Source organism: Rhincodon typus, chromosome 28, assembly GCF_021869965.1.
Source record: "Rhincodon typus isolate 14 chromosome 28, sRhiTyp1.1, whole genome shotgun sequence".
Classification (NCBI taxonomy): Eukaryota; Metazoa; Chordata; class Chondrichthyes; order Orectolobiformes; family Rhincodontidae; genus Rhincodon; species Rhincodon typus.
In genome coordinates, this window is record NC_063359.1 from 42,447,018 (window position 1) to 42,463,445 (window position 16,428).

Consider the following 16,428-nt stretch of genomic DNA (forward strand, 5'->3'; position numbering starts at 1 on the left):
CGTGGAATGCATTGCCGGAGAGGGTAGTTGAGTCGGCCTCATTAGGGACATTTAAGCGGCTATTAGACAGGCATATGGATGATAGTACAAGGTTGGGGTGGAGGTTAGATAGACCTTAGGTTTAGGGTAAAAGTTTGGCACAACATCATGGGCTGAAGGGCCTACACTGTGCTGTACTGTTCTATTTCTATGTCCTTCTGGTAATCTGGTGACCAAAACTGCACACAAGTACGGCCTAACAAGGGTTTTATATAGCGGCAACATGTTTTGCCAACTCTTATACTCCATTCCCCGGCTCATGAAAGCAAGCGTACCATATGCCTTCTTAATCACCTTGGCCACCTGTTCTAGCACTTTTAGGGAACTGTGGACCTGTATGCCCACATCCATCTGTATGTTAATGTTCCTAAGGATTCTATCGTTTACAGTGTAATTCACACCTAAATTTGATCCTCCAAAATGCATCACCTCGCATTTGTCTGGATTAAACTCCATCTGCCATTTCTGTGCCCAAGTCGCCAATCTATCTATATCCTGTTGCATCCTTTCACAATCGTTGGCACTATCAGCAACTCCACCAATCTTCATGTCATCTGCAAACTTACTCATCAGACCACCCACATTTTCCTCCAGATCATTTATATATAATACAGACAACAGAGGACATATGATAGTAGGAACTGCCGATGCTGGAGAATCTGAGATAACAAGGTGTAGAGCTGGATGAACACAGCAGGCCAAGCAGCATCAGAGGAGCAGGAAAGCTGACGTTTCGGGTCAAGACCCTTCTTCAGAAATGGGGGAGGGGAAGGGGATTCTGAAATAAATAGGGAGAGAGGGGGAGGCGGATAGAAATTGGATAAAGGAGAAGATAGGTGGAGAGGAGACAGACAGGTCAAAGGGGCGGGGTTGGAGCCAGTAAAGGTGAATGTAGGTGGGGAGTTAGGGAGGGGATAGGTTGGTCCAGGGAGGATGGACAGGTTAAGGAGGCGGGATGAGGTTAGTGGGTAGGAGATGGGGGTGGGGCTTGAGGTGGGAGGAATGGTTAGGGAGGTGGGGACAAGCTGGGCTGGTTTTGGGATGCAGTAGGGGGAGGGGAGATTTTGAAGCTTGTGAAGTCCACATTGATACCCTTGGGCTGCAGGGTTCCCAAGCGAAATATGAGATGCTGTTCCTGCAGCTTTCGGTGGCATCATTGTGGCAATGCAGGAGGCCCAGGATGGACATGTCATCCAAGGAGTGGGAGGGGGAGGTGAAACAGTTCGCGACTGGGAGGTGTAGTTATTTGTTGCGAACCGAGCGTAAGTGTTCCACAAAGCGGTCGCCAAGCCTCCGCTTGGTTTCCCCGATGTAGAGGAGGCCACAACGGGAACAGCGGATACAGTATACCACATTAGCAGATGTGCAGGTGAACATCTGTTTGAAGTGGAAGGTCTTCTTAGGGTCTGGGATGGGGGTGAGGGGGGAGGTGTAGGGGCAGGTGTAGCACTTGCTGCGATTGCAGGGAAAAGTGCCGGGGGTGGTGGGGCTGGAGGGAGAGTGTGAAGCGGACAAGGGAGTCACGGAGAGAGTGGTCCCTCTGGAAAGCAGATAAGGGTGGGGAGGGAAAAAATGTCTTTGTTAGTGGGGTCGGATTGCAGGTGGTGGAAGTGTCGGAGGATGATGCGTTGGAGTCGGAGGTTGGTGCAGTGGTATGTGAGGACGAGGGGGATTCTGTTTTGGTTGTTATTGCGGGTAGGGGGTGTGAGGGATGAGTTGTGGGAAATGCGAGAGACACAGTCGAGGGTGTTTTCGACCACTGTGGACGGGAAGTTGCAGCCCTTGAAAAACGAGGACATCTGGGATGTCCTGAAGTGGAATGCCTCATCTCGGGAGCAGATGCGGCGGAGGCGAAGGAAGGAAAACAGAGGACATATGACTGATCCCTGTGGAAAACACTAGTGACCGGTATACATTCTTCCACCGCTACCCTCTGTCTTCTATAACCAAACCAGCTTTGTATCCATCTAGCCAGCCCAACCCGAATGCCATAAAATTTTAGTTTTTGTACCAATCTGCCAAGTGAGGCTCTATCAAATGCCTTACTAAAATCCATATAAACTTTATTCGCAGCTCTTCCCTCATCAATTATCTTTGTCACTTCTTCAAAAAATTCGATCAGGTTGGTGAGACATGACCTTCCCCGTACAAAACCATGCTGCCTGTTGCTAACTAGTCCATTTTCTTCCAACTGTGCATATATCCTGTCCTTCAGTATCTTCTCCAAGAGCTTCCCCATCACAGATGTCAGACTCACCAGCCTATAATTTCCTGGATTATCCCTGCTTCCTTTCTTAAACAAAGGAACAACATTGGCTAATCCCCGGTCCTCTGGAACCTCGCCTATGGTCAAAGAGGATGTGAAGATATCCGCCAATGCTCCAGCTATTTCTTTCCTTGCCTTTTGTAGCAACCTGAGATGGATCCCATCTGTCCATGGGGGCTTGTCTACCTTAACGCAATTTAGGATACCCAAAACGTCCTCCTTTAATATATTGACATTCTCTAGAGTATTCACACACTCATCCCTGACCTCAACATCAGTCACGTCCTTCTACATGGTGAATACTGGTACAGAGTACTTATTAAGGATCTTTCCCACTTCCTGTAGCTCCACGCATAACTTCCCTCCTTTGTCCTTGAGGGGGGCCTAATCTTTCTTCTAACATATACATAAAAAGCCTTGGGATTCTCCTTGACCCTGTTTGCTAAAGACATTTCATGGCCCCTTTCAGCCTTCCTAATTCTGCGTTTAAGTTCCTTCCTAATTTATCTATACTCTTCAAGGGCTTTGTCATTCTGTTGCTGCCTAGACCTATGGTATGCTTCCTTTTTCCTTTTGACTATGTTTACAATTTCCCTTGCATCCAAGGTTCTTGGATCCTGCCATTCCTATCCTTCAGTGAGGCCACACCTGGAGTAATATGTACAGTTTTGGTCTCCTTACTTAAGAAAGGATGTACTGGCCCTGGAAGGGATGCAGAGGAGGTTCACTAGATTGATTCCAGAATTGAGAGGGTTGGCTTATGAGGAGAGATTGAGTAGAATGGGATTAAACTCATTGAAATTTAGAAGAACGAAGGGGAATCTTATGGAATTATATAAAATTATGAAGGGAATAGATTAGAAGCAAGGAGGTTGTTTCCACTGGCGGGTGCAACTAGAACTAGGGGGTATAGCATCAAAATAAGGGGGAGCAGATTTAGGATTGAGTTGGGAATGACCTTCTTCACTCAAAGGATTGTGAATCTGTGGAATTCCCCGCCAAGTGAAACAGTTGAGGCTGCCTCATTGAATGTTTTTAAGGCAAAGATAGATCTTTGAATAGTAAAGGAATTAAGGGTTATGGTGAGTGGGCAGATAAGTGGAGCTGAGTCCATGAAAAGATCAGCCATGAAATATTGAATGGCGCAGCAGGCTCGACGGCCAGATGGCCTATTCCTGCTATTTCCTGTGTTCTTATGTTCATATGTAATTGGCAAAAGAAGCAATTGTAACATGAGGAAACTCTCTTTTATGCAGTGATAATCAGGACATGGAAGGCACTGTCCAACAGTGTGGTGGACTGTAGTTGGGTGAATCAAGGCATTCAAGAGGTAAATGGATTCTTTTCCGAAAAGGAGGAATGTGAAGGCGGGAAATGGCCCTAGATGAACTGCTATTTCAGAAAGCCAAAAGAGATATTAAAATTCTTTTACTGTACTGTCATCACTCTAAAATTCTGTGCCACTCATAACTGTAGATGCCTAAAATATTAAATATAAGCATAAACTTGAATTCTGAGTATTTCAAGTTGACAACTTCAAACTTAAATGTTTGGGGACATGTATAGTGACACTGTAACAATATCGTGGAGTTAAACATTGAGAAACTGTCACTACATGCCCAATGCTTGTCTACCATCTCCAAGACACAAGTCAGGAGTGTGAAGAAATATTTTCCACTTATCTGAATTCATACAGTTCCAACAACACTCAAGAAGCTCAACACCATTCATGAAGAAAAATACAGCTCACTTGATTGGCACCCTATCCATAACCTTCTGCATTTGTTCTCTCTATCATCAACACATAGTGGCAGAAATTAATATCACCAATAAGATAAACTGCAGCAACTCTCCAAGGATTCTCTGACAAATCCTTCCAAACCTGTGACATCTACAGCCTTGAAGGAGAAAAATAGCAGATGCATAGGAACTCAATCAACTGCAAGTTCCCCTCCAAGCGACACACCGTCCTATCATGGAAATCTATCGCCATTGCTTCAGTGTCACTGAGTTGAAATCCTGGAACTCCCTTTTTAATAGCATAATGGGTGCACCAATGCCACATTGACTGCAGTGGTCCAAGAAGGCAGCTTATCACCACCTTCCCAAACCTTTAGGGATGGGCATAAACGCTGGCTTAGTCAGTTACGTGCACATCCCATTATTGAATTAAAGAAACTCCCTCAAAAACATTCACCGTGACACACAGACTTCCTTCACAGATCATTCATCATAGCTACATACAGATTGCCTCAGGAACATTCACAATACTTACTCACAGGCTCCCATAAGTTTAACGTGTCGACACACACAGCCCTTAGGAACATTCACCATATCTGAGTGTGAACTCAGACTCTCTTTAGGAAACATTTTACATACACACTCAAACCCCATTATGGACATCCGCTACGTTTACACTCAAATTCTCTGCAAGGAAAGATTATTACACCCATGCACAGATATCTGTTTCTGACTGCTGGGTTAGGATTTTCTTGTTTCAGTGTTTGTTCCAATTTGAGCAACAGGAAATGGTCAAATCAGATCACTGTTGGTCATAGTTCTGTGATTATTTCTGTGAATCTCCTGAGGCTCTGCTGTAACTAACAGGTCAGGAGGTTTATTTTCATCATTTGATCTTCTATAGGAGAAAACTGGATTAAACTATTTCTCACCTATTAAAGTGACCCACATGGATAGAGCAGTGCCATAAACACTGAAATACTGCAGAATGTCATGACGCATGATACACAAAACTGTCAGGCCAGGCCCTTCACAAGCATGAAAAAACTAGAAGAGAAAGAAAAAACATTTCAGTCAATTACACGTGAAAATAAATACAATGAAGTAGATAAAACTTCTCAGGGGAGGATAGATCATTTTCACAAAAGGAGATTTTTAGAAGAATCAGCGGAGGTAGAATAAATATTTGCCTAGTCTCACCATCACTGTTTGATTCAGTGCTAGGTAAAAGGAACAGGGTAATCTGCTAGCACCACATGGTTTATGCAGATGGTTTCAGCTATTTATGATAGCCTGATAGGTAAATATAGATTGTCAAAAATATCCTCTTACCGCTATGAAAAACATCGTGAAGAAGTAAATCATGGCTTCCATGTGGAATCTCCGCTTTGCTGCAATGGTGATGGTAGGAAGGAAGATCAGGCTGCTGAGGGTTGGAAGGAAAAGCTTGGCTATTGCAGCTCCCATCTAAATGTCCCAAGAAAAACAGGAATTAAGAATAAATATACATCACGATACAGATTCAGACCTTTGAACTAAAACGTACCGTATCCTGTTAGTTGCTCAATGTTGTAAGACAGCTGCTGAGTGGACTTTAAAGTTTAAAAGTCCAATACCCAGCCCTTTCTAACACGTCACTGGAGCCCAACAGCTGCAGCTTCTCCAGACCCATTGGGAAATGGTCGAGAGAAGAAGCAAATATCAAAACATTTGTTATTGTTTCTAATCCTTGAACAACTGCTAAATCCATGTGATAACTTGGCTCCTAAAGCGTCACAGGTTTTAAGAATAATCCTAGAATTATGTGAGACAGAAGGTTGTTTGGTCATTGCATCTGTGACAGTTCTTTGTAGAACTATCCAATTAATCCAGCTCCCCAGATCTTCATAAGCTTTGCATGTGCAGTGAGAGAGAATATATCCTGAGTGAGAAAGCCAGTGTGAATGTATGTTTCTGGGAATTTGGAGAACAGTGTGAAATGAACTGGTAAGTCTTTTTTTTTTCTTTTTTATTAAACATTCAGTAGTCTAGTTAAAAGATTATTAAGGTAGCTGACTCAGCTAACTGAGGGGCAGTTAACAGTCAATCACCTTACGCCTTAATAGGGCCTGAATATATATGTTGATTACTATCGAAGCTTAACTCGTGTGAGTCATCTTAGCTTATTCTATTTTTATGAAAGGGACTGATAGAAGACCATGATCATTTGGGAGTGAGCATATCCTGAGTGAGATGCAGCCAGAGTGAGTGTGTGTATCTGAAAATTTGGAACACAGTGGGAATTTGGTGCAAAGGGAAAGAGGTGCTTTTTACATTATTGGGTTTTATAGTTTGTAAAGACTATATTCTATTGTAATGAGGACCATGGAATAAGGGCCCTAGATTAATTTGTATTATTTTATATTAAGCATCTTCCAAAAGGTTTAATTTAAAAGGGGTAAATCAAGCAGGAATATTTCTAGCGCCTGGCACCAGCATGTGTACAGGAAGCGTCCACAGCTGCAGCTCCTCAAAGCCTGGGTGTCAGAGCTGGATCAGAGGGGACAGGGACACGTTGGAGCATCCACAAAGCAGAAAGTGTCATGGATAAATCATATAGAGAGGTGATCACATCACAGGCTAAGACTCCACAGGCAGTTCACAGGTGACCAACTTGCAAAACAAGAGGATCAGGAAGACTGTGTAGAAGTCTCCTGTGGTTATTCCCCTGTAAAAGTTATTCCACATTGGACACTTTTGAGGGAAATGGCCTCTCAGGGGAAAGTGACAGCATCCAAATTTGTTACACCACGGTTGGCTCAACTGCACAGGGGGTGGGTAAAACATGTGGAAATACAATGTGTAATAGTGACAATATTGTAATTATGTTTATTAATCCAAGCTCTATTGCAAAGGGTCTTACAGGTAAGGCAGATGAACTCACAGCATGTAGGGGAATAGGGGACTGGGACATCATATCTATTACAGAAGCATGGCTGAGGGAGGGACAGGACTGGCCGATCAATGTTCCAGGGTGTGGATGCTACAGGGAGGATAGAAAGGGAGGCAAGAGAGGAAGGGGAGTGGTGTTTTTTAAGTAGGGAAAACATTATTGCTGTACTTAGAGCCGGTATTTCGGAGGGATTGTTCAGTTAAACTTTACGGGTGGAACTTAGAAATAAGAAGGGGATGGTCACCTTAATGAAGTTATACTATAGGGCCCCCAGTAGTTGGCAGGAAACTAAGGAGCAAATATGTTGAGAGATTTCAGATATATGTAAGAATAGGGTTGTAAAAGTAGGGGTTTTTAACTTTCCAGACATAGGCTGGGACTGCTAGAGTGTTAAGTGCTTGGATGGGTTTTTTTTCCTTTATTCATTCACGGGCTGAGGGCATCGTTGACTAGGTAGCATTTTTTTGCCCATCCCTAATTGCCCCACAGGGCAGTTAAGAGTCAACCACGTTACTGTGAGTCTGGAGTCAAATGTAGGCCAGACCAGGTAAGGATGGCAGTTTCCTTCCCTAAAGGACCTTAGTGAACCAGATGGGTTTTTCCAACAATCAACAATGGTTTCAGGGTCATCATTAGATTCTTAATTCCAGATATTTATTGAATTCAAATTCCACTATCTGCCGTGGCGGGATTTGAACCTGGGTCCCCAGAATGCCTCTCTGCTCCTATGATGCTGCTTGGCCTGCTGTGTTCATCCAGCCCTGCACCTTGTTGTCCCCAGAATGTTATCTGAGTCTCTGGATTAACAGTCCAGCGATAATACCATTAGGCCATCACCTAATGGTGAGAAATTTGTTAAATATGTTCAAGAAAATTTTCTTTATAAATGTGTAAATGTACTTACTAGAGAAGGAGCAAAGGCTGAACTTCTCTTGGGAAAAAAGGCAGGGCAAGTGAAGTGTTAGTGGGGAGTGGGGGGGGGCAGCACTCTGGGACCAGTGATCATAATTCTATTAGTTCAGATAGTTAGAGTGTGGTGCTAATAATGCCAAGGTCATCAAATCAATCCCCATGCTGACCAAGTTTATTGGTTTCTAACCACAAATTTTGGGCGGCATATCGGCTCAGTGGTTAGCACTGTCACCTCACAGCACCAGAGGCCTGGATTCGATTCCACCCTCGGATGACTGCCTGTGTGGAGTCTGCACATTCTCCCAGTGTCTGCGGCCGTTTCCTCCCATCATCCAAAAATGTGCAGGCTAGGTGGATTGGCCATGCTAAATTGTCCGTAGTGTTCAGGGATGTGAAGACTGGGTTGGTTATAGTCTGGGTGGGATGCTTTGATGGTTGGTGTGGACTTGTTGGGCTCAAGGGCCTGTTTCCACGCTGCAGGGATTCTATTCTATTCTAGTTTTAAAATAGGAATGGAAAAGGATAGGCCTTGTATAAAAGGTCTTAATTGGAGTAAGGCAAATTTTGATCGAATGAGACAGGAATTTTCAGAAGTTGATTGGAGTAGACTATTTGCAGGTAAAGGGATGACTGACAAGTGGGAGGCTTTCAGAAGTGAGATACAGAGGTTTATAAAATCATGAGGGGCATGGATTGGGTAAATAGACAAGGTCTTTTCCCTGGGGTGGGCAAGTCAAAAACTAGAGCGCATAGGTTTAAGGTGAGAGGTTGGTGTGTGTATGGCATGAGCTGCCAGAGGAAGTGGTGAAGGCCGGTACAATTACAACATTTAAAAGGCATCTGCATGGGTATATGATAGGCAGACTTTAGACGGATATGGGCCAAATGATGGCAAATGAGACTAGATTTATCTAGGATATCTGGTCAGCACGGAAGAGTTGGACCAAAGGGTCTGTTTCCATGCTGTAATCTCTATGACAAGAGTTCAGAGGCATTGTGTTCCTGTTAGAGTGATGGGTAAGGCTGGTAAGAGTAACGATCAATGGATAAATATATTGAGACTCTGATCAAGAATAAGGAGGTATAGACATCAAGTGAATCTCTTGAAGAGTATAAGGGGTGTAGGGGCACTCTTAAGAGGGAAATCAAGAGGGCAAAAAGGGGATATGAGATAGCCTTGGGAGATAAAGTTAAGGATAATCCAAAGAGATTCTACAAGTACATTAAGAGCAAAAGAACAACTAGGGAGAGAATAGGGCCCCTTAAAGATCAACGAGGTCAACTATGTGGAAGCACAGGAGATGGGAGAGACACTAAACGAATATTTCACAGCAGTTTTTACTACAGAGAACGAGTCGGAGGCTAAGAAACTCAGGGAAGTAAGCATTAATGTCTTGAACAGTCCACATTACACAAGGGGAGGTACTGGAAATCTTTAAAAAAAGTGGATAAATCTCTGGTCCTGATTAAAGGTGTCTCAGGACATTGTGGAAAGTTAGGGAAGAAATGCAGGGCCTCTAGTAAAGCTATTTGGATCATGGACAGCCACAGGTGAATTGCTGGATGGTGGCTAATCAGAGATCATAGAATCCCACAGTGTGGAAACAGGCCCTTTGGCCCAACAAGTCTACACCAACCTTTACAGTATCCCACCTAGACCCATCCCCCTATAAACCCACCCAATCTATGCACCCTTAAACAGTACAGGCAATTTAACAAGGCCAATCCACCTAGCAAGCACATCTTTGGACTGTGGGAGGAAACTCACACAGACACAGGGAGAATGTACAAACTCCATACAGAGTCACCCAAGGCTGGAATTGAACCCAAGTCCCTGGTGGTGTGAGGCAGCAGTGCTAGCCACTGAGCCACCATGCCACCCCATGTTGCACCTTAATTTAAGGAAGGCTGTAAAGCGAAGCCAGGGAACTATAGACCAGTGAGTCTGACATCAGTGGTGAGTAGGTTGTTGGAGGGGATTCTGAGAGATAGGATGTGGAGAGGCAAGGGCTGATTAGGAATAGTCAGCATGGCTTTGTGCGTGGGAAATTGTGTCTCACAAACTTGACTGAGATTTTCAAAGATGTAAGCAAAAAGATTGATGAGGGCAAAGCAGTAGACATGGTCTACATGGACTTTAGTAAAACTTCTGACAAGGTTCTGCGTGATAGATTGATTAGTAAAGTTAGATCACTTGGGGTTCAGGGAGACGTTGCCAATTGGTTACAAAATTAGCTTGACGGTAGGAGACAGAGTATGGTGGTGGAGGGTTGTTTTTTGGACTGGAGGCCTATCCCCAGAGGTGTTCCACAGGGATCGGTGCTAGGTCCACTGTTGTTTGTCATTTATATAAAAGATCTAGATGAGAATTTAGGAGTTTAGTAAGTTTGCACATGATACCAAAATCGGTGGTAAATTCAACAGTCAAGAAGGTTATCTAAGATTTCAAAGGGATTTGATCAATTGGGCCGATGAGCTGAGCAGTGGCAGATGGAGGTTAACTGCACAGAGAGATCTGGGTGTTCAGGTCCATTGTCCCTGAAGGTGGCAACGCAGGTGGATAGAGTGGTCAAGAAGGAATATGGCATGCTCTCATTCATCAGACGGGGTACTGAGTACAAGAGTTGGCAGGTCATGTTACAGTTGTGTAGGACTTTGGTTCGACCACATTTGGAATACTGCGTACAGTTCTGGTCGCCACATTACCAAAAGGATGTGGATGCTTTGGAGAGGGTGCAGAGGAGGTTCACCAGGATGTTGCCTGGTATGGAGGGCGCTAGCTATGAAGAGAGGTTGAGTAGATTAGGATTATTTACATTAGAAAGACGGAGGTTGAGGGGGGGCCTGATTGAGGTCTACAAAATCATGAGAGGTATAGACAGGGTGGATAGCAAGAAGCTTTTTCCCAGAGTGGGGGACTCGATTACTAGGGGTCACGATTTCAAGGTGAGAGGGGAAAAGTTTAAGGGAGATATGCGTGGAAAGTTCTTTATGCAGAGGGTGGTGGGTGCCCGGAACGCGTTGCCTGCAGATGTGGTAGAGGCGGGCATGATAGCATCATTTAAGATGTATCTAGACAGATACATGAATGGGCAGGGAGCAGAGGGATACAGATCCTTGGAAAATAGGTGACAGGTTTAGATAGAGGATCTGGATCGGCGCAGGCTTGGAGGGCCGAAGGGCCTGTTCCTGTGCTGTAATTTTCTTTGTTCTTGTTCTTGTTCTTTGTTCGATAAATCCATTTTGCTAAAACTAACAAACGCAGCACTTATACAGTTAGGAGTTGGGTCCTGGGTGGTGTTGTCGAACAAAGAGACCTAGGGGTTCAGGTACATAGTTCTTTGAAACTTGCATTGCAGGGATACAAGGTGGGTAAGGAAGGCACTTAACACGCTTGCATTCATTGCTCAGACCACTGAGTATAGGAGTTGGGATGTCATGTTAATGTTGTATAGAACGTTGATGAGGCACTTTTGTAATACAGTGTACAGATCTGATCACCCTACTATAGGAAAGTTTTTATTAAGTTGGAGAATGTTCAGAAAAGATCTACTAGGATGTTAGTAGGACTGGAGGGTTTTTTTATAAGGAGTGGCTGGATAGGCTGGGACATTATTCACTGGAGCGTAAGAGGTTGAGGGGTTACCTTATAGACGTTTATAAAATCATACACAGCGCCATACATAAGGTGAATAGCAAAGGTCTTTTCCCCAGGGTGTGGGGAAGTTCAAAACTAGGTGGCAGATTTTTAATGTGAAAGGAGAAAGATTTAGAAGGGACTGAAGGGCAACTTTTTCACACAGAGGGTAGTTTGTATGTAGGATGAACTGCCAGTGGAAATGGTAGATGCAGGTACAGTTACAACGTTTAAAAGACATTTGAACAGGTACATGAATAGGAAATGTTTAGAGGAATATGCGCCAAGTGTAGGCAAGAAGGGAATAGTTTAGCTTAGGAAACTTGGTTGGCATGGATGAGTTGGATCGAAGTATCTGTTTCCATGGTGTATGACTCTAAGACCCTAAGTTCATCTGCCTTATCTGTTATACACCTCGCATTAAAATAAATACACCTCAGACTGCCAGTCCTATCATGTTTAGTAAGCTCTCTCTATCTGTTCTTCCTATTAGTCTTACTGGCATTAGTCTCTGAGTCCTCCTCAGCTATTTTCCTTGCTGTCCTATTGCTCTAGTTCCTGACCCCTGCTGCACTAATCTAAGTTGCATTCTTTGGGATGCTCAACTGCAGCACTTTATTGTAAGTCACATCCATAGTCATAAAAAGCTGACTACTTATACATGCTCTCAAGAAAACGGTCTACCTGTGTCACTTCTAATATCGATCCACGTTCAGCTGGTTCTTCATTAATCTGTTTGTTCAAGGCATGCCTTGAAAAAAAAACACTGCTTAAAACTAGCAGCTGCTGAACTTGAACTACAGATTTCCGGTTAATTGCAACATTTTTTAACAATTCTTTTTTTTTTGGAAATTAAGTTTGGACAAATCAAAGATTTAGATTGTCTTAGGCAACAAATGCACGCTCAGTCCTAGAACATAGAAGTTTACAGCACAGTACAGGTCCTTCGGCCCACGATGTTGTGCCGAACTTTTACCTTAATCCTAAGGCCTATCTAACCTCCACCCCTACCTTATACTATCATCCATATCCCTATCTAATAGCCGCTTAAATGCCCCCAATGAGGCCGACTCCACTACCCTCTCCGGCAATGCATTCCACGCCCCTATCACTCTCTGAGTAAAGAACCTACCTCTGACATCTCCCCTATATCTACCTCCCTCACTTGGGTCAGCCAATTCTGAATCCAATCTGCCACATTTCCCCCTTTCTTATGCCTCCTTACTTTCTGCCTGAGCCTACCATGGGGAACCTTATCAAACACCTTACTTGAATCCATGTATACGTCATCCACTGCTCTACCTTCATCCAAGTGTTTGGTCACCTCTTCAAAGAATTCAATAAGGTTTGTGAGGCATGATCTACCCCTCACAAATCCATGCTAAATATCACGAATCAAACTGTGCCTACCCAAGTGATCATAAATCCTATCTCTCAGAGCCCTTTCCAATAATTTGCCCACCACTGACGTAAGACTAACTGGCCTGTAATTTCCGGGGTTATCCCTATTCCCTTTTTTGAACAAGGGAATGACATTTGCCTCTCTCCAATCTTCCGGCACCATACCCATGGACAGTGAGGACGAAAAGATCATCGCCAAAGGCCCTGCGATCTCTTCCCTCACTTCCCATAGAATCCTTGGATAAATCCCATCAGGCCCGGGGTACTTATCTATCTTCAAGTTCCTCAAAATTCCTAGTACATCTTCCTTACTAACATCGACCTCCTCTAGCCTACCAGCTTGTTTCACACTGTCCTCCTCTACAAGTAGGTCCCTCTCAGTTGTGAATACCAAAGAAAAGTATTCATAAAGGATCTCTCCTATCTCTTTAGGCTCCGTACACAAATTCCCTTTACAATCCTTGATTGGCCCTACCCTTTCTCTGGTCATTGTCTTATTCATCTTGTACATGTAAAAAGCCTTGGAGTTTTCCTTGATCCTGTCTGCCAAGGTTTTCTCATGCCCCCTTATAGCTCTCCTAAGCCCTTTCTTCAGCTCTTTCCTGGCTAACTTGTATCCCTCTAGAGCCTTTATAGAACATAATTTGAGTTAGGTTGCTAGCTGAAATGAGGAGGCAGAAATTCAGAGTAAATGAACTGGAGACGAAGGTCAGTGACACAGGGTCAGTGTTGGATAGCCAGTGACAGAGAGTTAATAGCAGAGGGTCCGAGACACAGATTTAGTGGCATTGGATCTGAGAGGGGGTCAATGACAGAGGGTCAGTGTCAGAGAATCAGTGACAGTGGGTCCGAAAGGGGACAGCAGACAGAGTCAGTCACAGTAGGTCAGTGGCAGAAAGTCTGTTACACAGAGTTAAAAAAGAGGACAAGAGTGTTGGAGTATGGGCTGCAAAGGCCAAGAGGGGGATCAAAGATGGAGGCAGGAGATTAGGCACATTAATGAGTGTATTGGAACCAGAAGATTTCCAGCTCCATCGGTACCAACATTTCGAGGTCCCGGAAACAAATCGCGAGAATTTCATGATGGTTCCGTTGACTTGCCAGCGTGGGCCCGCTAACAGACCCGAGTCCGTGGCGCCGAGAAACAGCGAACGTTCCGGCAGTTGATTTTCAAACTTCAGGCACGTGGGCGCCAGCAGGTGGCAATGTGCGCAGGCGCAGTATGCTGACGGTGTGAGTGACGCAAACTATTGGGAATTGGCGCAACCACAGAGAGGGCGGGATGGCTGGAGGTGGGACGGGAGTCGAAGGAGGTGGAAGCTTCAGGTATATAAAGCCTGTAAAAGAATCGTTGGAATCTATTCAGAGAGTAGTGAGGGAGGAAGGAAGGACAGAAGGAAAGAGAGAGTTAGGAGGTTTTTGTGTTGGGCTGTGGCTGAGATAGTTATTAACCCGTGAAGGAAGAGAATGCTTCGGTGTCTGGAGATCTGAAGTAGTTGACCACTGGCAGGGTCCGAGCACTGGTGGTACTTTGGCTTGTATTGGTTTGAGGGGTCACAATCGATTCAGCCATCAGCCCGGAAGCCGAGTAAAGGTAAATGTTGAAGTAATTGGCCGTTGGTTTCTGTGACTTGTCGAAATTATAAACCAGCGTGTTATCCTCCGTAGTGACTCTCCTGGTTTGTGTTTGACAACCTTTGTTCAGTTTAAACTTCACAAAACCGCTAAATTGATTCAGAGGTCTCTGAAGAATGCCAGGGCTTCCATAAAAATGCCTGCGTTTGTGCAGGCAAAATGCACACCTATTTGTGTTCTGTGGGCATTTACAACAGAATCGATTGCTCATCTAGGATTTAAGAAACAGCATACTAGCAACCCAGAAGCTTTACCATTCCCTACCATATACATAATCTGCCTTGATTATTCAGGGCATCTCGGGTGTCCCGTCTTTTTTTGGCTAAGAAGTCAGCTATCGATTAGCTATAAATCTCAACCTATCTGTGGCTACTCTTGTAAAATAAATGTATATTCCTTGTGTAGTTTTAATGGCAGAATTTGATTTAACTTGTGAATTGCTTTAATTTCTAGAATTTTTCAACAATGCCAAATGGTCCAGTAGCATTTAGCCACCTGCCATTAAGCTTCAGTGAGTGCCAACAAGGTGAAATTTAAACAAAGTAGTCATGTTTTTTAAAATATATGGATTAATATGATAGTGTAATAAAATCTATAGTAAATAATATTGAATTGGTACAACAGAATAGGATAGTGAGGAAAATTTACGGCATTAATGTGTATGAAGACCCTGCAATGCATCAGTATGTGACGATGCAGGTTACTCTTGTGTTGCTACAATAACACAGGTGGTGTAGCAAGATAATCTGAATTGGCACAGTAATGTTTACTTTTTCTTTAAAAGACCAGAAAACCTATTGCTATGTGTACGAACAGAACTGCTGAGAAACTTATACAGAAACATTAATTGTGTAATGTAACATGCACACTATCTGGGTAGCACATAGCTAATAAATAGCTTTACACAAATTGGCATGAGTCAAGGAACATGGCACAAAAATCTACTTGGTTGATAAATCAATGGCAGTGCAATAAATACAAAGCAACTAATTTTAGCTGTAAGTGTATTTTTATTGGAATAATATTTCTGATTGTGCTTAGTGGCCAGAGTTTTATCAGAATGTGCTCAAAGATTCTTGGCTGTCATTCCATTAGTTCAAGTACAACCTCTGATTTAATAATCTAAACTTTGTTTCTCAATAACCAGCAGCCGCCTTGCAATGACAAGATAGTGCATGCTATCATGATCAAGTAAAACCGTGTTGCTACAAGTTATCTTTTGGAAAAGAACAGCTAATCAGTTTATTTCTGCTACCAGAAATAGACTGAAAGACTCCAGGGAGGTAAAAGAATTCAAAGATAAAAGAAACGAGAAGTAATAATTATAGGCATCTTTTAGGAAACTGTCTTGACCCATCATTTGGCATTTGCAGGACTTCTTAATCAATCAAGGAATGTGTTTCACAGGCAAAGCCAGTATTTACTGCCTACTTCTAATTGGCCTTAAGCAGAGGATAATGAGATGCCTTCTTAAAAACCAGTTTAGTTGAGGGGCTTGGTTAGCTCAATTGAGTGGATGATTGTGATAACGGCAGTGTGTGCTCCATTCCTGTGGAGGTTGAAGTTACCATGAAGGACAACTCTCTACATTGTGGAGGCTTGGAGACTGCGCCCTGTTTGCGACAAACAACAACACCTTCCAGTCGCGAACCATTTCAACTTCCCACTCCCTGGGTGACATGTCCATCCTTGGCCTCCTCCAGTGTCACAATGACACCACCTGGAAACTGGAGGAGCAGCAGCACCTATTCCGCCTTGGGAGCCTACCACCATGATGTGCTAAATGTGGACTTTACTAGTTTTAAAATCTCCCCATCCCTGGCCTCCTCCCATGACCAACCCTCCCTCTCTCCCTGCTCCTTGACC

At 43.7% G+C, this 16,428-nt stretch overlaps 2 protein-coding genes across 3 annotated transcripts in view; one reads left to right on the forward strand and one right to left on the reverse strand.

The window, feature by feature from the left end:
* mymk (myomaker, myoblast fusion factor) overlaps positions 1-5,512 on the reverse strand; it is a 39,550-nt gene extending 34,038 nt beyond the window's left edge. The window contains exons 1-2 of the mRNA XM_020533759.2: positions 5,378-5,512; positions 4,978-5,092 (exon numbers count right to left, since the gene is read on the reverse strand). Of these exons, the coding sequence (XP_020389348.1) occupies positions 4,978-5,092; positions 5,378-5,512 (250 nt within the window). The remainder of the gene's footprint in view (positions 1-4,977; positions 5,093-5,377) is intronic.
* Positions 5,513-14,249: 8,737 nt separating this feature from the next.
* The window catches only part of adamtsl2 (ADAMTS-like 2), a 171,140-nt gene continuing 168,961 nt past the window's right edge, over positions 14,250-16,428 (forward strand). The window contains exon 1 of one of the 2 annotated variants that reach the window (XM_048613793.1): positions 14,250-14,521. The gene's annotated coding sequence lies outside the window, so the exon portion shown is untranslated. The remainder of the gene's footprint in view (positions 14,522-16,428) is intronic. The other variant, XM_048613792.1, reaches the window with a different exon arrangement.